The following is a 27,945-nucleotide window of genomic DNA, read 5'->3' on the forward strand; positions in this document are numbered from 1 at the left end:
TGAGCCATAAAATATACAACTTTATTAAAGCACAATGGCCGAACAATAAAGGCACAATAAAAAGGAGATACCTGGCCAATAAACCAAACAAGGTAAGTATGTATGTATAAATCCACTAAGGGATGTACCAATAAAAGATGAAGAAAATCTTATGACTGAATAGCATCCCACACACAAAAAAGGCTTCTCCCCTATGTGTCGTCTATGATGTTTATTAACAGTTGATTTCCAAGTAAAATATTTCCCACATTAAGAAAATGAAAAAGGCTTCTCCCCTGTGTGACTGCTCTGATGTCTAACAAGAAGCGCTTTCTGGTTAAAACATTTCCCACATTCTGAACATGAAAAAGGCTTCTCCCCTATGTGACTGCTCTGATGTCTAACAAGAAGCGCTTTCTGGTTAAAACATTTCCCACATTCTGAACATGAAAAAGGCTTCTCTCCTGTGTGGGTTCTTTTATGACTATCAAGACTTATTTTCCATTTAAAACATTTCCCACATTCTGAACATGAATATGGCTTCTCTGCTGTGTGGATTCTCTGGTGCTTAACACAATTTGATTTATTGTTAAAACATTTACCACATTCTGAACAGGAAAAAGGCTTCTCCCCTGTGTGAGTTCTCTGGTGGGTAACAAAATGTGATATCTGGTTAAAGCATTTCCCACATTCTGAACAGGAAAAAGGCTTCTCTCCTGTGTGAATTCTCTGGTGAGTAACAAAATGTGATTTACGTGCAAAACATTTCCCACATTCTGAACAGGAAAAAGGCTTCTCCCCTGTGTGAGTTCTATGGTGATTAACACAATCTGATTTATTGCTAAAAGATTTCCCACATTCTGAACAGGAAAAAGGCTTCTCCCCTGTGTGAGTTCTCTGGTGATTAACAAAATGTGATTTCTGGTTAAAACATTTCCCACATTCTGAACAAGAAAAAGGCTTCTCCCCTGTGTGAGTTCTCTGGTGAGTAAGAAGCTCTGATTTCTGTTTAAAACATTTCCTACATTCTGAACATGAAAAAGGCTTCTCTCCTGTGTGAATTCTCTGGTGAACACCAAGGTCTGATTTCTGATTAAAACATTTCTCACATTCTGAACAGGAAAAAGGCTTCTCCCCTGTGTGAGTTCTCTGGTGAATAACAAAATGTGATTTCTGGTTAAAACATTTCCCACATTCTGAACAAGAAAAAGGCTTCTCCCCTGTGTGAGTTCTCTGGTGAGTAACAAAATGTGATTTACGTGCAAAACATTTCTCACATTTTGAACAGGAAAAAGGCTTCTCCCCTGTGTGAGTTCTTTGGTGCCTAACAAAATGTGATTTCCATGTAAAATATTTCCCACAGTCTGAACATGAAAATGACTTCTTTCCTTTAGGAGCAGTTTGTTTTTTAATGCCTCTTTTGTGACTTTGATTTTCCTTAGTAGTCAGTAATGAATCAGAAGATAGGACCGGTTTCATAGCATCAGATGACAGATCTTTGCTGTGAATGGATGATGGTATATCTTGAGTAACCGCAATCACTTCAGTTGTAACTTGTAGGATCTCAAGATCATCAGATTTAAAAATTGAAGATGTCAGCTGTCCCTCTGATCTCCTGGTACAGCCATCTGCTAAGATAAAAAACAATTATTTTTAATAAGATATCTGAGTTTTATTGTCAGGAACACCGCACTACACTCGCTCACTGAGCCAGTGCGCGTGTCCTGAGTACAGAAACAGTGTTAAAAGATACCTGTGGAGCAGAGTAGCAGAGGTGACCATGCGTGCATCAAACTATCGGTGTCAGGATCCTGTCAGCGCCGGAAAGTAAAGATGCACAGGACCTGAGGACGCTGAAGTTAGCAAGCTGGCACAGGACCTATGGTCATGTGACTGCAAGGGGGCGGGGCTTAGCGTCCTGCTTTCAGAGATGACAGGACACCATACAACAACTCAGAGTCAGGAAAAACGGAGGTCACACACAGTCCGGGCAAACGAGGCACAGGAGGGACAAACTGACGGGTGGTCAGACAAAGCCAAAGGTCATATACAAGACGGCGACGTGGTACCAAGGGGACAAGCAGAGGGAAGTCGGGTCACAAGCAGAGAGTCATACTCGAGAGGTAGCGCAGTACAAGAGGGACAGGCAGAACTCGAAACAGGGACAGAACTGGATCAAAACCAAACAAGCAAGTTATCAGGCACAAGGCACACGTACGCACAAGGTCAACTAACTCAGCCGAGGGCAGGAGTATAACTGACACCGGACCTAGGTCCAGCGAGCATTAAATAGCCGCCCTCTGCCAGAGAGAGGCAGAAACAATTAACCCCCAGTCTGATCAGGATGGGCCAAAGCGAAACCCCGCCCTGGATCATGACATTTATATTTTTGAACATTTCTACTTAAACTGTCTATAAAAGTGGCAAGCTATGTAAAAAAAACTTTATTTACCAAGACAAATGACAGTTCACAGTCTAATAGAAAACCTTGTTGGATGAACCAGTAGTGTGCGGTGTCCAACTGTTTGTTCATTCTGCCTCCCAAATATCAAATATAGAGAAACCAATCAATGTTATGTAGGTGAAAATAATACCAATTCTCATCTCACAAAAAACAAGTCCCCACTCAGGTCGTACATCTGTCAATGGAAAAACAGAGGTTCCCACACTATTAGTGGCTCAAAGGCTGTTGAAAAGCAACAAGGTTTCTATAAACCAATCCAGCAAAATCCGCTCTCACTTCGGAGTCTTGCAGTGAGCGCAAACAACATTTAGGATCCCTGTATTTAGCAATATTATAGTGAGAAGAACCCACTTAATTTGTGGTGTGTGTCTCCTGGAGCACAATCTGGGCGCTATGTGCTGGGTAAGAAAATGGCAGATGTGTAATTTTCACTCTCCAACATCCACTGCGTGTTCATTTCCAGAAAGTGGCTGTAGAGTGAAAATATTCACTCCTCCTACACACGTGGCCAAAGTTGTTGGTACCCCTCGTTTGATGACAGAAAATCCCACAATGGTCACAGAAATAACTTGAATCTGACAAAAGTAATAATAAATAAAAAATCTATCAAAATTAACAAATGAAAGTCAGACATTGCTTTTCAGCCATGCTTCCACAGTATTTAAAAAAATAAAACTCATGAAATAGGCCTGGACAGAAATGATGGGACCCTTAACTAAAATATTTTGTTGCACAAGCTTTTGAGGCAATCAAACGATTCCTGTAACTGTCAATGAGACTTCTGCACCTCTCGACAGGTATTTTGGCCCAGTCCTCAAGAGCAACTGCTCCAGTTGTCTTGTGTTTAAAGGTTGCCTTTTCCAGATGGCATGTTTCAGCTCTTTCCAAAGATGTTCAATAGGATTTAGGTCAGAGCTCATAGAAGATCACGTCAGAATAGTCCATTGTTTTCCTCTTAGCCATTCTTGCATGTTTTTAGCTGTCTATTTTGTGTTGCTATCCTGTTGCAAGACTCATGACCTGCGACTGAGACCAAGCTTTCTGACACTGGGCAGCACATTTCACTCTAGAATCCCTTGAGTCTTGAGATTTCATTGCTCCCTGCACACATTCTAGAAACCCTGTGCCAGATCCAGCAAAGCAGCCACAGAACATAACAGAGCCTCCTCCATGTTTCACAGAAGGGACAGTGTTCTTTTCGTGATATGCTTCATTTTTCTGTCTGAGAACATAGAGCTGATGTGCTTTGCCAAAAGTTCCATTTTTGTCTCATCTCTCCATAGGACATTCTCCCAGAAGCTTTGTGGCTTGTCAACATTTAGTTTGGCAAATTCCAGTCTGGCTTTTTTATGATTATTTTCAACAATGGTGTCCTCCTTGGTCGTCTCCCATGAAGTCCACTTTGGCTCATACAACGACAGATGGTGCAATTTGAAATTGTTGTTCCTTGAGCTTGAAGTTCACCTTTAATCTGTTTAGAAGTTTTTCTGGGCTCTTTTGTTACCATTCATATTATCCGTCTCTTTGATTTTTCATCAATTTTCCTCCTGCGGCCACGTCCAGGTAGGTTGGCTACAGTCCCATGGATATTAAATTTCTGAATAATATGTGCAACTGTGGTCACAGGAACATGAAGCTGCTTGGAGATGGTCTTAGAACTTTTACCTGTAACATGTTTGTCTATAATTTTCTTTCTAATCTCCTGGGACAACTCTTTCCTTCGCTTCCTCTGGTCCATGTTCAGTGTACACACCATGTCACCAAACAGCACAGTGAGTATCTGTAGCCTCTATACAGGCCACTCACTGATTCCAAGATTGTAGATACCTGTGATGCCAATTAGTGGACACACTGCGATTTACCATGTCCCTTCTGTCACATTATTTTCAGGGGTACCATCATTTCTGTCCAGGCCTATTTCATGAGTTTTATTTTTTTTTTAAAATTCTGTGGAAGCATGGCTGAAAAGCAATGTCTGACTTTCATTTGTTCATTTTCATAGATTTTTGATTTATTATTACTTTTGTCAGATTCAAGTCATTTCTGTGACCATTGTGGGTTTTTCTGTCATTAAACGAGGGGTACCAACAATTTTGACCCCGTGTGTATAGATTATAACCCTCAGTGAATTAATTTATAAAATGGAATCACTTTATGGGGATTTCGACTATTCTGGTTTTCTGTCATTTAGTTACATTAGGGCTTCTGCATATGGAGTGTCCAATCTCATCTGGGATCTGTTCCTGCTGTCCAGCTGGAGTAATCTGCTCCCTACTTCAGCCAATTGGAAAGCACCACACCCTACTAAAGCGCAAAGCACATGGCCGGAATCTGCCAGATACAGCGCTGTTCTCCTCTGGTTCAGTCCTCTGTGCTCAGCTTGCGGCTTGTGTATTTGTTTCCTGCTGTGACTGTGGCCTGTTTACTGACTACTCTTGTGTCTTCTGATTCTGTCCTTCTGGTTCTGACCCAGCTACCTGACTATTCTTCTTGCCATCTAACACCACAGAATAGCAGGTAACACCATGGCCCAAACCTAGGGGTCCCAGTGTTAGTCTAGGGCCATGTATTGGTGTTAAAGGGCGATGAGCAAGGCAATCCTTGGGATATGGAAAGCAGAGAAGATAGAGCCAAGCATGTTCATGGTGGATATCTTTTGATGAGCGAGAATACTCATTGCTCGGGTTTTCCCGAGCATGCTCGGGTGTCCTCCGAGTATTTTGGCAAGCTCGGAGATTTAGTTTTTGTCGTCTCAGCTGCATGATTTGCGACTGCTAGACAGCTTGAATACATGTGTGGAATGCCTGTTAGGGAATACCCCCATGTATTCGTCCTGGCTACAAGTTGCAAATCATGCAGCCGAGATGATGAAAACTAAATCTCCGAGCATGCCAAAATACTTGGAGGACACCCGAGCATACTCGGGAAAACCCGAGCAACGAGCATACTCGCTCATCACTAATTGTGTCTGCAAACTATTCCAGCTAGATCTGCATTCAAATAGCTAAATGGCGCTCCTTCCCTTCTGAACACTGCCATGTGCCCAGACAGTAGTGTACAACCGTATATAGGGTACAGTGCGAAGCTGGAAAATAATTTGTAAGATCCATTTGTTTCCTATTATCCTCTGTGAATAATTTATCACCACATAAAGTGACACACGTCAGATATTAATAATGGGGCCTGATTAAGAACACAAATCTGGCTGCAGGAAGAGGTTAAGTCAGAGGATTTTGGACACTACTGTAATCAAACACTGTGACTATAGACAATAACATCTACTGAAATGATCAAACTCCACAGTCTCCATCAGTAATAAATGAGCAGCTAGTGGTGAAACCTCTCTGGGGTAATTAGAATATGGGGCTCGGTGACGTCACAATCTAAACTATCGTAAGCTCCAATATTTTCTGTCAGATGAGTTTCAAGAAGAAATATTACACATTTATAGAGAACTGTGTATAATAGTGCAGAGCGGAGATGTCTTAAAGGGAACCTGTCAGCCGGATTGTGCTCAGTAACCTACAGACACTGTCAGGTCAGCACCGTTATACTGATTACAATGATACCTGATGATGAAATCCGTCTTGTGGTTGTTGTTTAATCTGTATTTGTAGTTTTCAGTTAATGAGATTCTCGTGCTCTGGGGCGGGGCTGTGGGTGGGGCTGTGGGCGGGGCTTTATGTGGTCTGATTACATATTAATCTGTATTGGCTTATGACAGGTCGCTGATCCCTCACTGACCTGCCCCCATTATTACATAATGCATATAATAGCATTGATATTATTGGTGATAATGCCTATAATATTGTGGCTATTGTGAGGCTTAGAAAAAAAATTACATCCAGCAAAATGTCACCAGCGGCCCCTGTCCAGTAGCCTCTATCTCTTACTTATAGATGCTACTTGTGCAGGCGCCGCCATCTCCGGTGACATTTTGCTGGATGTAATTTTTTTCTAAGCCTCACAATAGCCACAATATTATAGGCATTATCACCGGTAATATCAATGCTATTATATGCATTATGTAATAATGGGGGCAGGTCAGTGAGGGATCAGCGACCTGTCATAAGCCAATACAGATGAATATGTAATCAGAGCACCACATAAAGCTCCGCCCACAGCCCCACCCACAGCCCCGCCCCAGAGCACGAGAATCTCATGTCAGTACATTCTACGTACGCTGTCATTTGGCTTGATATTTTACAGAACTGGGCAGGTAACGGTCAACATCTCCTAATCCCAGGAGGTAGGTGGAACCTCCAGGTTGTAAGTTCTGTAGAAAAGGGCTTTCAAAGCCAAAAGTCATTTGCACAGTTTTGGGTGGAGGAGAATGTTGTGGTCTAGAGGCAAAATGGTGACCATGGTAATACGGCCGGACTACACCACCGATAAAGCAGCCACAGCCGGTGACTGAGAGGAATCTGTGACTTCTCTGCATTCATAGTAGCATAGTTTTGAAGGCTGAAGGAAGACCTTATGTCCATCTAGTTCAGCCTATTTTTAGTGCAGCTGTTCTGCATTCAGAATTCACACATAAGAAGAGCATTCTGCCCAATATGAATAAACATCAGAAAGGGTTAGATTAAAACAATAATCCTTTTATTAATCATCACATAAAACCACAATAACATAGTAATAGTAGATGAAGTAGTCGGTGTTTGGGAAACAAAAATAGATTCCCCGGAACTGATTCAGAGCCTAGGCATAATAAAGTGCACCATGAGAGAAATCCCCCCAAAAAAGCAGTAAGGTACCCGTATCAAGTCATCACCCTGTACATACAATCTCAAATCACTATGGATCCCATAAAGAGCAAAGTATCCTAATGCAGGATAGAGAGACTGCTAATAAAAGAGCACTGTGGCTAGTATGCAGGGAATCGCCCACCATAGAGGCTATACCTTCTTTGCTATACTTGTACATATATATTAGGTCTCCCCTAAGTCTTCTCTTTTCTAGAGTAAATAGACCTAATTTTGATAACCTTTCTGGGTATTGTAGTAAACCAACTCCATTTATCATTTTAGTAGCCCGCCTTTGAACCCTTTCAAGTTCAGTAATGTCTTTCTTGAGCACCGGCATCCAAAATTGCACACAATACTCCAAGTGTGGTCTGACGAGTGATTTGTACAGAGGGAGAATTATGTTTTCATCTTGTGTCCCCAGACCTCTTCTAATGCATCCTATGACCCTATTTGCTTTGGTGGCAGCTGCCTGACACTGGGCACTCCAATTTAGCTTCTTATTGACTAAGATGCCTAAGTCTTTTTCCATGTCTGATTTCCCCAGCAGTTTCCCATTTAGTAAGTAATTGTAGCGTCTGTTTCTCCTTCCCATGTGCATAACCTTACACCTTACACTAGTGTAATGACAAAAAAAATTGTTTTATGAAACCATGTGCAATGGAGGAACTTTTATGGGTTATTTAAGAATAAGTATTGCTTTTTTTGTTTTTTAAAAAAAGTTCCCCCTTTCATTCAAATGAACTAAGGCAAAAATGGTATTTTTCCGCCAAGAAAGGACATGCAATTTTGCATTATTATCTTTTATGTTGACAATAGGAGGGCAGATTCCTCGTCCAGATAGACCTGTTTGCTTTTACACTGTTGCTGGAATTTCTAGAAGACATTTTCTGAATGTACTTCTTGATCATAAAACTTGAAGCTTTGCACTGAAAATGAAAAGATAATACTAAGTTCCAAAATATTTTAAAATATTCCAGAATGTTCTAGATGTGAATAAAATACCACTTTTTGTTACAACTTAGAAAGATATTTTCTTTAAAGATTAAAATTAAAAGATGAAAAATCTTTTGAAAAAGAGGGGGAACTTTTTTGAATATTTTACAAATTTGATGATACTAATGTCATTTGAATGCAATTGTTCCTCCAATGTAAGGGGTTTCATTTTCGTTTTGCAAAATTTTTAAAATTGTCATCACCCTACTTACACTTATCTGTGTTAAACCTCATTTGCCATTTTTCAGTCCAATTCTCCAATTTACTCAAATCTGTCTGTAGTTGCAAACTGTCCTCCTTTGTGTTAACTACCTTACATAGTTTTGTATCATCTGCAAATACTGATATTTTACTGTGTAAGCCATCCACTAGATCATTAATAAATATATTAAATAGTAGGGGGCCCAATACAGAACCCTGTGGTCCCCCACTAGTAACCCTGGCCCAATCTGAGTGTGCCCCATTAATAACCACTCTTTGTTTTCACTAAGCCAGCTACCTACCCATCTACACACATTTTCCCCTAGCCCAAGCTTTCTCATCTTACTTACCAATCTTTTATGTGGGACAGTGTCAAATGCTTTAGAGAAGTCGAGATAAACGACATCCAGTGATTCTCCTTGGTCCATTTGAGAGCTTACATCCTCATAGAAGCTGATCAGGTTAGTTAGACAGGAGCGATCCTTCATAAATCCATGTTGATATGGAGTTAAACATTTATTAACATTCAGTGGTTACTACTCACCTGGGTAGTCATATGTGGGAATCTCCTCTTTACACCACTCATCATCTCTCACATATGTCTCTGTAGTGTTAATATGGGTCAGATCTTCACCCTGAAACAAATATTGTAAAAGTCACCGACAGATGGAGAAGTCCCATCTATGATCAGCTCTAATCCTGCCATCTCCACCGTTCTCATTACACAAGTATAAAACATATAATACTGGTGGATAAAACAAGACTGAGCACAAGACCTTCACAGCCGTCTACACATCATAGGGGAGATCTCCTGACACCTTCTCTCCATCTACCTGATGATCCTGAGGAGCACTGGGATCTTCTTGGTTACAGTCCTGTGGAAGAAGAGGACGGGGACATCTCTCTGGTGTTGTCCTCTTACTGGATAGATCTGGAGGAAACACATACAGGGACTGAATTCATTCTCTACATACAGATAATTATAGGCCGTGTGTATTTAGTCCTGTCTATAACCTGGTGATGTGAGGGGATGGGGAACCTCCATTATGACGTCCTTGTACAGATCTCTGTGTCCTTCTAAATACTCCCACTCCTCCATGGAGAAATAGACAGCGACATCCTGACAACGTATAGGAACCTGACACATACAATTATATCGTCATCCCCCCGATCCCTTCATAGTGTTACTGTATAATGTCCCAGCATTCCCAGCAGTGTCACCTCTCCAGTCAGCAGCTCAATCATCTTGTACGTGAGTTCTAGGATCATCTGGTCATTGATGTCCTCATGGATCAGGGGTCTTCCCCATCCCTCAGACACTGGGTGCTGACAGCGATCACTAGAGGTCTTCTTCACCACTGTGTAATCCTGGTTATGGAGAGACACATTAATAAATCTCACTACAGACATTTCCAGAGTCCTCACCTCTCCAGTTCTGTCCATCTGTGTTAAGGGCTGGCGGAATGCACCAAATAATAAAGGTGGTATGAGGTGCGTTCGCAGCCTGGGGTCCACCATGCAGAGATGGAAACCTGCTGCTCAGTAATGGTGGTGACTATACGGCAAATAATAAAGAGACACACGTGGGTTAGCTTCACCTGGTGTGTACGGGAGCGAGTTCTGTTGATTCACAGAACCGAGGTGCCGCACAATGTAGGTGCCGAAGCCTGTTAAACTCACAGGGCTTGGCCGGATGAGCGCTAGTATACAGACACAGGACTCCGCCCCAAGGATACGGGGTTAGAGTCCCTCTAGTCCACTAGCGCTCAGTGCACAGTAGCGGAGCCAGCAAGAGACCAAATGAGAGATAACGCACCAGTGTGCACTGCACCAGTCTGGCGGATGCCACTAACCACCCAGAGTGGGGAGGAAAGCGATAGATTTGCTCACGGCGCTGCATTGGCAGTTACTGCTACCTGACGCGGTAGGACAGTGCCTTAAGCAGAGCGGCAGTCAGAAACTAGCAAGTGCAGAGGACTGTGGCATATAGCCTAGCCACTGACAGGTGCTGACTCTAACAACATACACAACCAAGGGTAGGGATTTCATAATGAGTCATTCGAAGTAACAAGCATCCGTCATCATACACACCATAAGCCACAAGAGTCTATACTAGCGCATGGCCGAGCGGCCATGCGACTCTTTTATAGCAGTGTCCTTTCGGGACCTTTACAGTAGTGGACCAATCCGAGCAGGAACGGGACCTGCGCATGTGACCTCCTACCTCCAATGAGGTCATCCCACAGGCATGCTCAGTACCCAAAAGACAGGACTTAGTCCCAGAAGTGTCTACTTTTGCTGCTGACTCAAGCATGGAGTTATAGCAGAGCCAGAAGGAGCAACCAGACGCCTAGCATCAGCCTGGGCAAGACGCCTGGACCGACGCCTCTGCTCAGCAGGAATCTCTGCGACTGCAGAGGAATGGGAGACCGCAGAGGACATGGCTTGAGATTCCCCCTGTGCAGTGGGGGAAGCTCGGCGCCTAACAATCTGTTATTCCCATAGATAAGAATGAGGTAATGTGACGTCATCAGAATCTCTCACCTCTCCAGTAAGCCAGAAGAGGATCTCTAGGGTGAAGTGTAATATCATCTCTGCCATCTTGTCTCTGTCCATATCCATCCTTGATGGGGAAATCAGGAAAATTCTCTTCTATAGAAGATCTTCACTGAGAGGATCCAATATTGTAGAGACCTGAATGAGAAGATGATCAGATGTAACATAAGGATCCACTTGCTGATGTGAAAAGCAAACATGGCATCTAAGAAGGTGTGACAGTTTGGCTGAATGCCCCCTGCCTCCAAGTACTCGATAGTATGGGGCGGCCTAGTTACTACGATACTTACATGCCTAATAATGGTGTCTGGGCTGCAATGTATGAAGGTCTATTAGGCCGGGCCAGAGGCAGAGTCCAATAAGTTACCTTATAACGCCCCCATACACATAAGACTAATGTTACATGAAAGCACTTATTTCGGGGGGTTTGGCGACCATATAATGTTTTGGGGGCCTCCCGACAGATGATGTCAGGGCAGAGAAGGATCCGGCATCCTGAATTTCAGAGGACAATCCGTTTGTTCTTCCTGTAGATAATCCTCCTCTAGAGGAGTCTGGAGGCGACTCTCTCATACAGACCACAGGAAAGCTGGAATATTTGTGTGTATGGGGGAGTCGGGAGAGATCGCCGTCTGCCAAATGACCGTTCAGCCAACTCTGATCTCATGTGTATGGGGCCGTTAGTATTACACTGACCGGCAGTGATGATACACGGGAGTACAGGGCATCATGGAGCCATCAGAGGCTTGTATGTTGTGTGATCACACTGATCAGAGGGGTTTAAAAAAAGGGTTAAAGTGGAAAAAAAATAGAATTAGACTTACCGGTAATTCGATTTCTTGAAACCTTCCGCGACAACATAGGAGGTCGTCTCCACACCCTAATGGGGGACAGGAAGCACGAGAGGTTAAAAGGTCCTTCCCTCCTCCCTTTCACCAGTGACTTACAACTGATTACCATAGCACCGGTTACCTTTAAGATTCTCAGAATTTGTCCAAGAATACAGGGAGGGAAATAGTGGTGTCGTGGAAGGTTTCTAGAAACCGAATTACTGGTAAGTCTAATTCTATTTTCTCTAGCAACCTTCCACGACAGCATAGGAGGCATAACAACCTATACTGCACTGGGGGGGGGAGACAACGGCCTGAAGAACTTTTCGGCCAAAGACTAGATCCCTGATGGATACGAGGTCTAATCTATAATGTCTAGTAAAGGTAAAGGTTGCTGCCCTACAAATCTGCTCTGAAGATGCGCCTGCCCTCTCAGCCCATGACTTAGAGGTAGACCGTGTTGAATGCGCTTTGATTCCAGCAGGGGGAGTGATGTTTTGTGTCAGGTAAGCTTCAGAGATAGCCCTTCTAATCCAATTAGCAATGGTGTTCTTTGCCACCTTCTTCCCTCTGTTTGGGCCAGAGGTATGAATAAATAGGTTGTGGTCGACTCTATAGGGTTTGGTAAACTCCAGGTAGTGGAGAACTATACGTCTTACATCCAGCGTATGGAACACATCTTCCTTGGGGTTTGCTGGGTTCTGACAGAATGACGGAAGGATTATATTCTGTGACCTATGGAAGTTGGACACTACCTTCGGCAGAAAAGATGGGTCAAGAGAGAGAACTATGGAATCATCTCTAATAGTTAGGTAGGGTTCTCTAACTGAGAGCACCTGGAGCTCTCCTACTCATCTTGCTGAAGTTATTGCTACAAGGAAGGCGACTTTACAGGTGAGAAGCTGGGAAGTGCTGGATGACAAGGGCTCAAAGGGAGATTGAGTGAGTCCCGTAAGCACCACATTCAAGTCCCATGTTGGGACCGCTATTAACTTCTTTGGATGAAGTCTAGTGGCCGATGTCATGAATCTTCTTATCCACCTGTGGTTGGCCAAGTCACAATCGAACATAGCACTTAATGCTGACACTTGAACTTTCAAAGTGGTAGGTTTTAGACCTAGTTCTATCCCCCTCTGCAAGAAATCCAGGATACGAGAAATGTTAGGTTTCTCTGGATCAGGCAGGTCTGGTAGACACCATGAGGAGAATCTCTTCCATATCTTATAATATATGGCGATAGTGACCGGTTTTCGGGATTTCTGTAGGGTCTTTATTACCGCCACTGATAAGCCCCTGGCCCTCAGGATCTGGGCTTCAGTAGCCAGGCCGCCAACCTCATTCCTCCTAGGTTTGGGTGATGTAGGGGGCCCTGCGAGAGAAGGCAGTCTTCCATGGGTAGGATGAATGGTCCATCTACCACCAGTTCCGTGATCAGAGAGTACCAGCTCCTCTTTGGCCATAATGGAGCTACTAGGATGGTTGGGGTATGATTGTCCCGAATCTTCTTCAGGGTTGCGGCAAGGATTGGGACTGGCGGAAAGGCGTAAGCTAGATGGAACCTCCACCTGTGGGCGAAGGCATCCATTCCCAGGGACCTGTCTCTGGGGTTCAGTGAAAAGTATTTCTCCACTTGAGCATTTTCTCCTGAGGCTAATAGGTCCACTTCCGGTAGGACCCACCTGTCGACCAGTTTCTGGAAGATTATTTTGCTTAGGGTCCATTCGGCCGGCTGGATGCTTTTCCTGCTTAGGAAATCTGCCTGAAGATTGGCGGTACCCTTCAGGTGAATTGCCATCAAAGAGCGGAGGTGCTTTTCGGCCCAGGAAAATATTCGGTTTGAGAGGCCATCCAGGCTGCTGGATCTCGTACCCCCCCTGGTGCCTGAGATGGGCCACCGTTGTTATATTGTCTGAGTAGACTCTGATGTGCTGGCCCTGGACCAGGTGTCTGCCAGTAGAGCTTCTTCCACTGCCTTCAACTCTCTGAAGTTTGAGGATTTTGCGCTCACTTTCTGGCTCCATAACCCCTGGAATGAGTGACGAGACACTACCGCTCCCCAGCCTTTTTTGCTGGCGTCTGTTGTTACCGTGACTAAAGGGGTCTGAGACCAGTTGATTCCCCTGCACAGGTTCTTGTGGTCCATCCACCATGCCAGCAAGGCTCTCACTACCCCTGGGGTCTGGACCTTTTTGTTCAGACAGGTGTGATCCCGATTCCAGTTTCTTAGGATATGGGACTGGAGCGTTCTGGAGTGGGCCTGTGCCCAAGGTACTGATTGGATACAGGCGGTCATAGACCCTAGTATGGACATAGCTGACCTGAGGGTCGGGGGATCTCTGATCCCTGAACTCTGAGATCCTTGATATTATGGATCTCTGGTGCTCCTCCGGGAGGAAGGAGGTCTGAACCTGACGGGTGACCAAGCTGCGGATCTCGTCAATTAGTGACGGGTGCTCGGCCCTGACCACTTTATCTGTGCATGCCTGACATAACTTTTTCTCCCAATAAGAGGGAAGTTTCGTGCTGCATATGGCACATTTGGCCGTTTTGCTGGATGTATTGGTGCTTTTATGAGCAGACTTTTCTCCTTATAAAAAAAGAGGGGGAGAAGTATTTTAAGGACCTCTATCCCGGATCGCACCACTAGGACCCACCCCAGGTAACACTCACTGTGGCTGGGGCAGCGCTGGGCTCTGCAGATGCAGGGCAGGAAGAACCATCCATGACAGCAGGGGATCCGTCTTACCTGTCGGTGTCTTCCGGCGGGTTAATGAAGGGTTAACTCCGCCCTCAGCGCATTAGCTTGTTTCCCCCTCCTCCTCCCTGGGTCCTGGAGCAGGCACAGCAGATGCTGGCGAGCTCCGCGCGCTGGCAGCAGCATGGGGGCCGCCATGACAGCGCGCCCTCCACATACCCCAGAAGTGACCCGCGCGTACAGCACGCAGGGGAGGAGGAGACGCCGGAGAGCACTGGCCCGCTTTACTCCCCAAAGGGGAGAACGGGAGGGCCAGGAACGGTCCCGAATGCAGGGGCAGAACGGAGGAGGGGAGGCTGCGCCACCGACCACCACTGCCCGCCTCTTTCACACAGCACACCAGACCTCTCCATGCCCCATGGGGGACAGGAAAGACACTGGTGAGAGGGAGGAGGCAGGGACCTTTTAACCTCTCGTGCTTCCTGTCCCCCATTAGGGCGTGGAGACGACCTCCTATGCTGTCGTGGAATGTTGCTAGAGAAAATCACAGTTTTAGTAACAAGAAATATCTGTCACTATATGGAAATCAGAGTCACTGCACAATGTTAGTTACGTCACGTCCATAACTGCTTTATTATACTCTATTATCCTTTATACAGTGGAGTAGATAGAAATCACAGATCCCACAGCAATAGCTGGAATTGGACCCTCCAACATAAAGAAAAAAAAAAATCTCCATATCTCTCTCTATTATATATATATATATATATATATATAGCAGAATCATATCTCCTGACTCTGCAGTTAGCCAGTGAGTATATATTGGTGGCGCAGATTTTATTCTTCCCATTGAGCTGGCTCTTCAGGACCTTTGATGGTGTTTGGATGTTGCCGCTTTCCTTGCCTCCTCATCATGGTTACCGTATCCCTGTGGGATGCGTAAGTCTTTGTAGCATGTCTGTACATCTGCTACATGCCCTGCTGATAATTCCACTCCATCAGTCTTAACTACCTTGCCTCTCTTTATTACCAACTGACCGCACTTATCCAGTCCGAAGGACGCTCCGATGTCCCGATATCTTCACTGTAGATCCTTGTCAGGTGGATAAGTGAATTGTTGTCTTGATCGTTTTTCGCATACAGCTTGAGGTCATCCATGTAGAGGAGGTGGCTGATGGTGCTTCCACTCTTGAACTTGTATCCATAGCCAGACTCTGCAATTATCTGACTGAGGGGCTTCAAGCCTATGCAGAACAGCAATGGGGACAGTGCATGACCTTGGTATATGCCGCATTGGATGGTCACTTGTGCTAGTTGTCTTGAGTTGACTTATAATGTTATTCTCCATAGCCTCATTGAGTTTCTGAGGAAGGTTCTTAATTTCTTGTCGACATTGTAGAGAGCCAAGCATTCACAGATCCATGTGTTTCGTATTGAGTCATAGGCTTTCCTGCAGTCAATCTGTGAAGGGTTAATACTAAAATCAGAGCTGAAGTTTCACTTCTCCATTTTTCCTGAAGGTTTCATTTCTCCATTTTTGTTGCTGTAAGATAAATTTTGTAATTAGGTAAAAGGTCAAACTGTCATGAAACCAGACTGTTCCCATCAGGTGCAAGATTAGGGAGTTGGGGGTGTATTACTCTGAAGAATATGCCATTATATTACTTTCTATGCTATTTGGATACAGACATATATGTAGTTTCCGGTTTTCTGCAATATTATTGGCTTATAAAGTGAAATGATGCTATTGGTACTTGACTTGAGAACCTTGCATAATTAAGCAAAAGATTATAAAAGAAGTGACTAAAATAAAGGGGACTAGTGATCTGTCTCGATCCTCCCATACAGAGACCCCCGTCTCCGTGTGGTCATTTGAGTTGCTAGCAACACTCTGTGGATTAATTTGGACATCACTGGCTCAACCGTAAAGGGTTAATTTAGCCCTACCTCGACAGCTGGCGGCCCAACGTGGGGCCCCCGAACAGGGACGCCTCTGCGCATGGAGGACAAGACAAAGGACCCTCGGAGCGGACACAGGTGCTGGAAAATTGGGACTGATCATCCCCCACAACAACCACGGTAATTTGGCAGTTAACTGTTCAGACTGACCGTTGGTGTGGTTTTCCTGTGCTTGTTGCTGCAAAGAGGATCTGAGGTTTGTCTCCGTGGTGGGGTGATTCATGGGTGGAATCATATAGAGGTGCAGTCCCGTTGGGGGCCCAGTGCTCAAACCGTACCTCATAAGGAACGGACACCCCGGATTGACCAGTGATTGTGACTCACTTTATAGTCAAAATATCCTGAATTCCTGATCATTGTTAGTAATCGGGCGTGGTGACGTGATCGAAGACTGGGTAGGATACATAACTCAGGTATATATAGATAGATATATATAACCAGAGGTGTCCGGAGGGATAGTCTGAGACGCCCTCCTCCTTTCACTGAGTACCGCGAATTTTGGGTATCCCAGAGGGTGATTATTGACCCGGTGGAACAGACTGATACGGCCGCTCCAGATCTGTGCACAACTAAAGTAAGGATATTTAGCGCTAAATGAGAGAATCCGTGGAAGGAAAAGAATTTTGTGGCTTGGCACATGAATTGTGTGACGAAGGTGTTAGGAAGAACAGAGGAAGTGAATTCTGATTGTTTCTGTTACTGCTATGTTGAAGAAGGAAAAATTGTCTATTATGGCAAGGACTGGATGTATTGTGGTTCAAGAAAGTGACTGTGGTGTGAGAAAGTGATTGGTTTAGAAGGAACTGAGATTGATACTAATGTGTAAGGCAGACAAATAGTTAAAAGTGATGATTTGAAAGAAGAGGTCTCCCTGCTAGATAATAATTGTACAAGGAGACCAGGAGACGCTGACGGTACCTACTATCATCCGCCGCTAGCCTCAGTCCCTGCTATGTCTAATATTGCTAGTGGTTATGAGTATACTCCCTTCACCCCATCCCAAATAGACACCCTTTGCAATCAATTACCCAATCCAGAGTCTTCCCCCATGGCTTTCTACAGGCAAATGGCAGCAAATTGAGAGATTTATTCCACTTCCCGAAGAGATCTATTACACATACTTCGAGTAAAAGTTGGGGAGGGGTATTTTCCAATTATTGAGGGTGGCATAATGTATAATGTCATTCTGGATGGGGGAACCTATGAGAGTGGTGTTGATTTCTGCAATGCTTTAAAGGTTTGGGCACAAGATAAATTAGCGGACCAAGCTATCTCTCTCAAAGATATCACAAAGGCCGAAGGGGAGACTGCCGAGAAGTTCTATGGGCGTCCTATGGCAGTATTTAGAGATCTGGGATTCTCCCTGTATAATGAAGCCCATACACATCTTTTTGTGGCACTTTGATGTCCGGCCTCAGACCCGAATTGCAAGAGGCAATAATTTCAGTTAGACCTGACGTTGAGAATTCCACTCCGGACAATGTATTGAAAGTAATAAAAAGTTTTCAGAAGACTTTAACCCGCTCTGTTCAGCATAGAGAAAAAGAAAAAAAAACAAAAAACAAAACTAGCAACCTCCAGCCCCCACTGCAGCTGCGAGCACAAAGTGTGCCCTTCAGCCCACACAGCAAACTCTCGCCCCCCCTCAGACTTCAGCTACTGAGAACCTTACTCCTCAGCCCCTCCCTGCTAATTCTCATCAGCAATTCTGGCGCTGTGCCCGATTCGGACACTTTTATGGAGATTGTCATACAGGCCGCTGTTTTAATCAGAGTAGATGGCAGACCCAATTAATATACTGTAATAAACCCCATAAAACCCTTCCCCGAGGTTACTATTCAGTTTGTAATCTCTCCCACATGTCCAGTAAATTTACTAGGGGCAGATTTATTATCACAGTTCTGCTCCGAAATACAATTCCAAGATGATGGTCAGATGGTTCTTAGGTTATATAATCCCTATGTAGATGAAGACAGTGAGGAAATCTGTATTTTGCATGCCTTTCCCACAGTTATGCCACAAGGGGCCCAAAACAGTCCCAACCAGTATGCAAAAAAAATATGAGCAGGTGTCTTTTGCCATTTCTGGCATTGTTAGCCTCCTTAAGTATCTGGCAGCACTGAACTGTCGGGTTTCGGCCTCGAGACTTCAGTTCTGCCTTGGTCAAGTGATATTCTTGGGTCACTTTCTCCTTCAGGGTGTCTGACACCTCGCAGAAGAAAGAAAAATAGCTGTCAGCTCCCTTCTTTTCCCAAAAGATGAAGCTGAACTCCAGCGTTTTCTTGGACTATGCACTTATTGTTGTCAGTGGATACCGGATGCATCCCGCATAATGCAACCTCTTTACAATGCCTTGAAAGACGGTATAATGAACTATAAGGGAAGATGGCAGTGATGAGGATTACCTCCAACATGATTGTTCCCAATTTCTGATAGAAGAAACAGCTACTCCACCAAATGTCAGTGAGAATCCACTCCCAGATCCTGATCTGGTGTTATACACGGATGGTTCAAGATATGCTGACGAGTTTGGTAGATTCCACACAGGATACGCTGTTACCACAGAGGACACTGTAGTGCACGCAGCTGCGCTCCCGCCCTCACAGTCAGCACAAGAAGCAGAACTCCAGGCTCTGTCTACTGCATGTACTTTGGCCAAGAACAGACGGGCTAATATATACACGGACTCACGGTATGCATTTGGTTTTGCTCACGATTTTGGGGCTCTATGGACCAATCGAGGGTTTATTACTACTGCCCGAACCCCAGTGAAAAATGCTGAAGCTGTTAAAACCCTCATGGACTCGATCAAATTACCTACTCAGGTGGCTATTATCAAAGTTAAGGCGCACGGTCCTAGGACCAGTCCACAGACTGTTGGCAACGCATTTGCGGATATGCAAGCAAAAGCCGCCGCTCTTTTACCCGTTGAACTAACCATACCAACTGTGGTGACCACACGCTCTCAGTGTAAACAGTTACAAGAAGCATTAACCCTACAAGAACCTGATGATCTACAACAGACTGAAGTTTTCTGTCGGACCCTGTTTAATGACGATGCAGAGAATGTCTCCAAAGGAAGAGGTGAAGCAATGGAAGACTGATGGGGCACGAATGAATAATGGTCTCTGGAAAAAGGACCAACTTGTGTGTCTCCCTAAGCGGATGTACCCTGCTATTGCCACATGGGCACATGGACCTACACATCGAGGAAAGAATCAGGCCCTCACACTGGTGCAAAAATTCTACTGGGCCCCGGTTCTCCAGTTGGCTGGAAGCATTCCCTGTTACCAACATGACTGCAAAAACCACAGCGAAGAAATTGGTGATGGAAGTCATATGCAGATATGGGGTTCCAGAAGTTGTTGAAAGTGATCAAGGCCCGGCCTTTTCTTCTCATGTGTACCAAGAAGTTCTGACAATGCTTGGATCCACTGTAGCCCTCCATACTCCGTACCACCCACAATCCAGTGGTGAAGTTGAGAGGCTGAACGGCACACTGAAGGGACAATTGACCAAAATGATGCAGGAGACTACGGCTCCATGGTCAGAGCTCCTACCCATTGTACTATACCATATCCGTACTCCCCTATTACAAAATATTGCTTGTCCCCATATGAGATATTGTTTGGTACTAGGCCCCCAGTTGCAAATTTCCAGCCCCAGCAGTTATCAGAAGAAACTGACAGTGCTGTTCAATATGTTATTCTGCTTAGTAAAAATCTTGCTAACACCTATGCTCTAGTTTCCTCTTCTTTACCAGATTCAGTAGAAACCGACACCTGTCATAACCTGAAGCCTGGTGATTTGGTAATCGTGAAAAGGCATCTCAGGAAGCATGGACTAGAACCCTTGGATGACGGTCCCTATCAAGTCCACCTCATCACCCAACAAGCCAATAGCAAATAAAGGGGGGCATAATGTTTTAGTTTTCGCATTTTTCATATTATTATTGGTAGAAGTTAAAGTTAGAAGATATACAATGAGTCAGAGATCAATACGATAAAGATAATGATCGTAATAAGGACAGTTGGTGGTCAGACACCTTCTCCTTTCTCAATCCAGCCAATTGATTTAAGGGAATTGGGGGCTGGATAGCTGGGATTTTACAAAGCTTGTTACATATTGCTGCCTGTATCCTTGTTGCATATGTGATACTAAAAATTGTTCTTTGGTGTGTTTCTGTATGTATTAGGAAATTCTACACTAAGCCAGCTAATGATGGTACCAAAGGCGTCGTTGACCCTGCTCTTCTCTGCACCGATTTCAAAAGGCTACTTGATGAAGACGTCGAAGCCAAGCACATGGCTACCTACAAAAGATCTCCACCACAGTTATCAAAAATTGTTATTCGTGAACTGCAGTACACAGGGGGGACGGGTGCACCGCGACAGCCATGACTGGTAACACAGCATCAGTCATGTGAAGACCAGTACCCCTCAAGCTGTTAGCTTGGGATAACAGATATGCATCATCAGAGGTGCTAACAAAATTTATCTAGGGGTGAATGTGAAGGGTTAATACTAAAATCAGAGCTGAAGTTTCACTTCTCCATTTTTCCTGAAGGCTTCGTTTCTCCGTTTTTGTTGCTGTAAGATAAATTTTGTAATTAGGTAAAAGTTCAAACTGTCATGAAACCAGACTGTTCCCATCAGGTGCAAGATAAGGGAGGTGGGGGTGTATTACTCTGAAGAATATGCCATTATATTACTTTCTATGCTATTTGGATACGGACATATATGTAGTTTCCGGTTTTCTTGCAATATTATTGGCTTATAAAGTGAAATGATGCTATTGGTACTTGAGAACCTTGCATAATTAAGCAAAAGATTATAAAAGAAGTGAATAAAATAAAGTAAATGCTCCTGTACAGAGACCCCCATCTCCGTGTGGTCATTTGAGTTGGTTTGGTCCCGTAGCCCATTTATCATCAGATTGTCTTGGTTCCTCGACATCTGACGCGGACCTTGTTAAACTGGGCAATGTCCCAGCTGGAAAGACTCTTTGTTCGAGAGACACTCTCATGTTTATTGAGGTAGGCACCATAGTGTTATGGACCACTTCTGGTATATTACGTCCAACAGGGCAGAGCTAGGATTTGAACCCAGTTTCCCACATTGGTGGCTGTGACTTTACTAAACGTGGCACGTGTATTGCCGGCTTCTATTATATCTTTTACCGAATGTTACCGACTTTTATGTTACGGACTTTTTCCGATCATAAGAAAAATTTTCATTTTACCAATCATGAATCAGAATGTACCATATTAGCGCTGAATTTATGTTTGGTGATCGTTTTCCTAACATATTTGCTCATCTCTAATTTTATTTTTGGAGGTACTGTAGGAACATTATACTGTGTGTGGGGGTATGGCGGTACTATGAAAAGATTATACTGTGTGGGGGTATGGCGGTACTATGAGAACATTATACTGTGTGTGGAGATATGGCGGTACTGTGAGAACATTATACTGTGTGTGGAGATATGGCGGTACTGTGAGAACATTATACTGTGTGGGGGTATGGCGGTACTATGAGAACATTATACTGTGTGTGGGGGTATGGCGGTATTATGAGAACATTATACTGTGTGGGGGTATGGCGGTACTATGGGAAGATTGTACAGTGTGGGGGTATGGCGGTACTATGAGAACATTATACTGTGTGTGGGGGTATGGCGGTACTGTAGGAACATTATACTGTGTGTGGGGGTATGGCGGTACTGTAGGAACATTATACTGTGTGTGGGGGTATGGCGGTACTGTAGGAACATTATACTGTGTGTGGGGGTATGGCGGTACTGTAGGAACATTATACTGTGTGTGGGGGGTATGGCGGTACTGTAGGAACATTATACTGTGTGTGGGGGTATGGCGGTACTGTAGGAACATTATACTGTGTGTGGGGGTATGGCGGTACTGTAGGAACATTATACTGTGTGTGGGGGTATGGCGGTACTGTAGGAACATTATACTGTGTGTGGGGGTATGGCGGTACTGTAGGAACATTATACTGTGTGTGGGGGTATGGCGGTACTGTAGGAACATTATACTGTGTGGGGGGTATGGCGGTACTATGAGAACATTATACTGTGTGTGGGGGTATGGCGGTACTATGAGAACATTATACTGTGTGGGGGTATGGCGGTACTATGAGAACATTATACTGTGTGGGGGGATGGTGATACTGTGAGAAGATTATACTATGTGTGGTGGGATGGTGATACTGTGAGAAGATTATACTGTGTATGGTGGTACTGTGAGAAGATTATACTGTGTGTGGTGGGATGGTGATACTGTGAGAAGATTATACTATGTGTGGTGGGATGGTGATACTGTGAGAAGATTATACTGAGTGTGGGGGTATGGTGATACTGTGAGAAGATTATACTGTGTGTGGGGGGAAGGTGATACTGTGAGAAGATTATACTGTGTATGGTGGGATGGTGGCACTGTGAGAAGATTATACTGTGTGTGGGGGGATGGTGATACTGTGAGATTATACTGTGTGTGGAGGGATGGTGATACTGTGAGAAGATTATGCTGAGTGTGGGGGTATGGTGATACTGTGAGATTATACTGTGTGTGGGGGATGGTGATACTGTGAGAAGATTATACTGTGTGTGGTGGGATGGTGATACTGTGAGAAGATTATACTGTGTATGGTGGGATGGTGGTACTGTGAGAAGATTATACTGTGTGTGGTGGGATGGTGATACTGTGAGAAGATTATACTATGTGTGGTGGGATGGTGATACTGTGAGAAGATTATACTGAGTGTGGGGGTATGGTGATACTCTGAGAAGATTATACTGTGTGTGGTGGGATGGTGATACTGTGAGAAGATTATACTGTGTGTGGGGGGAAGGTGATACTGTGAGAAGATTATACTGTGTATGGTGGGATGGTGGTACTGTGAGAAGATTATACTGTGTGTGGGGGGATGGTGATACTGTGAGATTATACTGTGTGTGGAGGGATGGTGATACTGTGAGAAGATTATACTGTGTGTGGTGGGATGGTGATACTGTGAGAAGATTATACTGTGTGTGGGGGGATGGTGATACTGTGAGAAGATTATACTGTGTGTGGGGGGATGGTGATACTGTGAGAAGATTATACTGTGTATGGTGGGATGGTGGTACTGTGAGAAGATATACTGTGTGTGGTGGGATGCTGATACTGTGAGAAGATTATACTGTGTATGGTGGGATGGTGGTACTGTGAGAAGATATACTGTGTGTGGTGGGATGGTGATACTGTGAGAAGATTATACTGTGTGTGGTGGGATGGTGATACTGTGAGAAGATTATACTGTGTGTGGGGGGATGGTGATACTGTGAGAAGATTATACTGTGTGTGGGGGGATGGTAATACTGTGAGAAGATATACTGTGTGTGGTGGGATGGTGATACTGTGAGAAGATTATACTGTGTGTGGGGGGATAGTAATACTGTGAGAAGATTATACTGTGTGTGGGGGGATGGTGATACTGTGAGAAGATTATACTGTGTGTGGTGGGATGGTGATACTGTGAGAAGATTATACTGTGTGTGGTGGGATGGTGATACTGTGAGAAGATTATACTGTGTGTGGGGGGATGGTGATACTGTGAGAAGATTATACTGTGTGTGGGGGGATGGTGATACTGTGAGAAGATTATACTGTGTGTGGTGGGATGGTGATACTGTGAGAAGATTATACTGTGTGTGGTGGGATGGTGATACTGTGAGAAGATTATACTGTGTGTGGTGGGATGGTGATACTGTGAGAAGATTATACTGTGTGTGGTGGGATGGTGATACTGTGAGAAGATTATACTGTGTGTGGGGGGATAGTGATACTGTGAGAAGATTGTACTGTGTATGGTGGGATGGTGATACTGTGAGATTATACTGTGTGTGGGGGGATAGTGATACTGTGAGAAGATTATACTGTGTGTGGTGGGATGGTGATACTGTGAGATTATACTGTGTGTGATGGGATGGTGATACTGTGAGATTATACTGTGTGTGGTGGGATGGTGATACTGTGAGATTATACTGTGTGGTGGTGGGATGGTGATAGTGTGAGAAGATTATACTGTGTGTGGGGGGATGGTGATACTGTGAGAAGATTATACTGTGTGGGGGGATGTGATACTGTGAGAAGATTATACTGTGTGTCGTGGGATGGTGATACTGTGTGTGGTGGAATGGTGATACTGTGAGAAGATTATACTGTGTGTGGTGGGATGGTGATACTGTGAGAAGATTATACTGTGTGTGGTGGGATGGTGATACTGTGAGAAGATTATACTGTGTGTGGTGGGATGGTGATACTGTGAGAAGATTATACTGTGTGTGGTGGGATGGTGATACTGTGAGAAGATTATACTGTGTGTGGGGGGATGGTGATACTGTGAGAAGATTATACTGTGTGTGGTGGGATGGTGATACTGTGAGAAGATTATACTGTGTGTGGTGGGATGGTAATACTGTGAGAAGATTATACTGTGTGTGGTGGGATGGTGATACTGTGAGAAGATTATACTGTGTGTGGGGGATAATGATACTGTGAGAAGATTATACTGAGTGTGGTGGGATGGTGATACTGTGAGAAGATTATACTGTGTGTGGTGGGATGGTGATACTGTGAGATTATGCTGTGTGGTGGGATGGTGATACTGTGAGAAGATTATACTGTGTGTGGTGGGATGGCGATACTGTGGAAATATCTTTTGTGTGAGAGATGCCAGTACTGTGGACACACTATACTGTGTGAGGGGCATCATATATACTGCATAAGGCTGGTTTCACACTTGCGCTTTTTTGCGTTTTACATGGGTGCGCATACACATGCGTTTTTTTGTAGTGTACGCTCGCGCGCACAAAATGCATCTTGTTGCATTTTTTGTGCGTCCAACCTGTCCCAAAAAAACTCATGTGCACGCAATGCGTTTATTTTCACCCACTCATTATAGTCTATGGGTGTGCTGACGTGCGCATGGTAATGCGCACATCAGCGCAAAAAAAGCATGTGTATTTTTTAAAAAAAACGCGCCTAAACCCGCAAAAAATGCACACAAACGCATGATGCATTTTTATGTGCGTTTGCAAAAAGTGTGAAAGTAGCCTAAGGGGTGTTAGAAGGAGAGTCATAAGAACAAATCCTCAGGGCTGTGCGGCATTTGTACATAGACTGCCATCTGCCATACAGATAGCAGTCTATGTGGAATCAATGGGGAGAGGGAGAGTTTCAGGGAGGAAGAGTCTAGATGGTGCACCAGGTCAGGTGACCTTGAGGACACAGTTTCCTGATATTATAAAGGCCACAGTCCCAAAGGAAAGGGGTGCGGGAAGGAATCTGAGGTACCGGCCATGGTAAAGTGCCCGAGGCAGCTGGTTGTGGGGCAGAACCCTGCTTACAGGGGCATAATGGGGGCATTACACTGTGTGGGGCCAAGAAAGGGGCCCTGTACTATGGGAACACTCCGTGCGCAGTATGAGCCTTTTTGACAGTGCGCCGACCTGCCCCAAACGCAACCTGCTGCAGTTTGGTTGCGCCGACGCACCGTCAAAAAGGCGCATGCGCCGCCAAACGCATACTGCGCATGGCCTGTGCCCCCAGTGATAAAGATAGGGGACGCAGGGCGCATGCAGCGTCATGCGCCGGTAGGCGGAGCTACCGGCGGAGGCGCGGCAGGGGCGGGGCTTAGCGACGGCCGTGCGCAGGCCGTCGCTGCGCTCAAAAACGCTAGTGTGAAACTAGCCTTAGATTGTGTACAGAGGCCACGACTTTACCACTGATGACCAATCCGTATCCTTAGGACGGGTGATCAATGTCTGATCGGTGGGTGCAACACCGCCACTCCCATCACTCACCTGTCACTGGAGGCTGGAACTGCACATACCCTGCACCCCTCCATCTCCCGCACCCTGCAGCCTCTCACACCCCTCCATCTCCCACACCCCCTGCCCCCTCTCGCTCCCCTCTATCACACACCCCCTGCCCCCTCTATCACACACCCCCTGCCCCCTCTCGCTCCCCTCTATCACACACCCCCTGCCCCCTCTCGCTCCCCTCTATCACACACCCCCTGCCCCCTCTCGCTCCCCTCTATCACACACCCCCTGCCCCCTCTCGCTCCCCTCTATCACACACCCCCTGCCCCCTCTCGCTCCCCTCTATCACACACCCCCTGCCCCCTCTCGCTCCCCTCTATCACACACCCCCTGCCCCCTCTCGCTCCCCTCTATCACACACCCCCTGCCCCCTCTCGCTCCCCTCTATCACACACCCCCTGCCCCCTCTCGCTCCCCTCTATCACACACCCCCTGCCCCCTCTCGCTCCCCTCTATCACACACCCCCTGCCCCCTCTCGCTCCCCTCTATCACACACCCCCTGCCCCCTCTCGCTCCCCTCTATCACACACCCCCTGCCCCCTCTCGCTCCCCTCTATCACACACCCCCTGCCCCCTCTCGCTCCCCTCTATCACACACCCCCTGCCCCCTCTCGCTCCCCTCTATCACACACCCCCTGCCCCCTCTCGCTCCCCTCTATCACACACCCCCTGCCCCCTCTCGCTCCCCTCTATCACACACCCCCTGCCCCCTCTCGCTCCCCTCTATCACACAGCCCCTGCCCCCTCTCGCTCCCCTCTATCACACAGCCCCTGCCCCCTCTCGCTCCCCTCTATCACACAGCCCCTGCCCCCTCTCGCTCCCCTCTATCACACAGCCCCTGCCCCCTCTCGCTCCCCTCTATCACACAGCCCCTGCCCCCTCTCGCTCCCCTCTATCACACAGCCCCTGCCCCCTCTCGCTCCCCTCTATCACACAGCCCCTGCGCCCTCTCGCTCCCCTCTATCACACACCCCCTGCCCCTCTCGCTCCCCTCTATCACACACCCCCTGCCCCTCTCGCTCCCCTCTATCACACACCCCCTGCCCCCTCTCGCTCCCCTCTATCACACACCCCCTGCGCCCTCTCGCTCCCCTCTATCACACACCCCCTGCGCCCTCTCGCTCCCCTCTATCACACACCCCCTGCGCCCTCTCGCTCCCCTCTATCACACACCCCCTGCGCCCTCTCGCTCCCCTCTATCACACACCCCCTGCCCCCTCTCGCTCCCCTCTATCACACCCCCCCTGCACCCTCTCGCTCCCCTCTATCACACACCCCCTGCCCCCTCTCGCTCCCCTCTATCACACCCCCCCTGCACCCTCTCGCTCCCCTCTATCACACACCCCCTGCCCCCTCTCGCTCCCCTCTATCACACACCCCCTGCCCCCTCTCGCTCCCCTCTGTCACACACCCCCTGCCCCCTCTCGCTCCCCTCTATCACACACCCCCTGTCCTCCCCATGTTCCCTGTTCCCGCCATTACCTCTCACAAGTTTCCCATCTTCTTCAGCTTCCAGCCTGCAAGCTCTCTGGCTCCTCCCCCTTAAATTACATGATCGGTACCTCATCGCAGGTCCTGTACCATGCATCGGTGGCCCCAGATCATGTGACCCCCTGACTCCTCCCCTCCTGTGACC

General features: G+C 45.9%; 1 protein-coding gene across 1 annotated transcript; it reads right to left on the reverse strand.

Moving 5' to 3' along the window:
* On the reverse strand, positions 1–27,945 carry LOC141063253 (uncharacterized). Its single transcript, XM_073557322.1, has 7 exons — positions 27,792–27,945; positions 10,930–11,079; positions 9,607–9,753; positions 9,400–9,523; positions 9,219–9,316; positions 8,930–9,020; positions 1–1,610 (listed from the first exon to the last, which is right to left on the reverse strand). The coding sequence occupies exons 2-7, from the start codon at positions 11,005–11,007 to the stop codon at positions 250–252; spliced, it is 1,899 nt and encodes a 632-aa protein (XP_073413423.1). The 5' UTR covers positions 11,008–11,079; positions 27,792–27,945; the 3' UTR covers positions 1–249.

This window comes from Dendrobates tinctorius, unplaced genomic scaffold (assembly GCF_039654945.1).
Source record: "Dendrobates tinctorius isolate UK_male_01 unplaced genomic scaffold, ASM3965494v1 ptg000249l, whole genome shotgun sequence".
Taxonomy (NCBI): Eukaryota; Metazoa; Chordata; class Amphibia; order Anura; family Dendrobatidae; genus Dendrobates; species Dendrobates tinctorius.

Excerpts from the sequence above, each read along its gene's own strand:
- LOC141063253 (XM_073557322.1), bottom strand. The coding sequence starts at position 11,007 with ATGGATATGGACAGAGACAAGATGGCAGAGATGATATTACACTTCACC. Across the intron at positions 9,524-9,606 it reads TTGAGCTGCTGACTGGAGAG|GTTCCTATACGTTGTCAGGA; the intron begins GTGACACTGCTG and ends TGTATGTGTCAG. Across the intron at positions 1,611-8,929 it reads TCCCACATATGACTACCCAG|CAGATGGCTGTACCAGGAGA; the intron begins GTGAGTAGTAAC and ends TTTTTATCTTAG.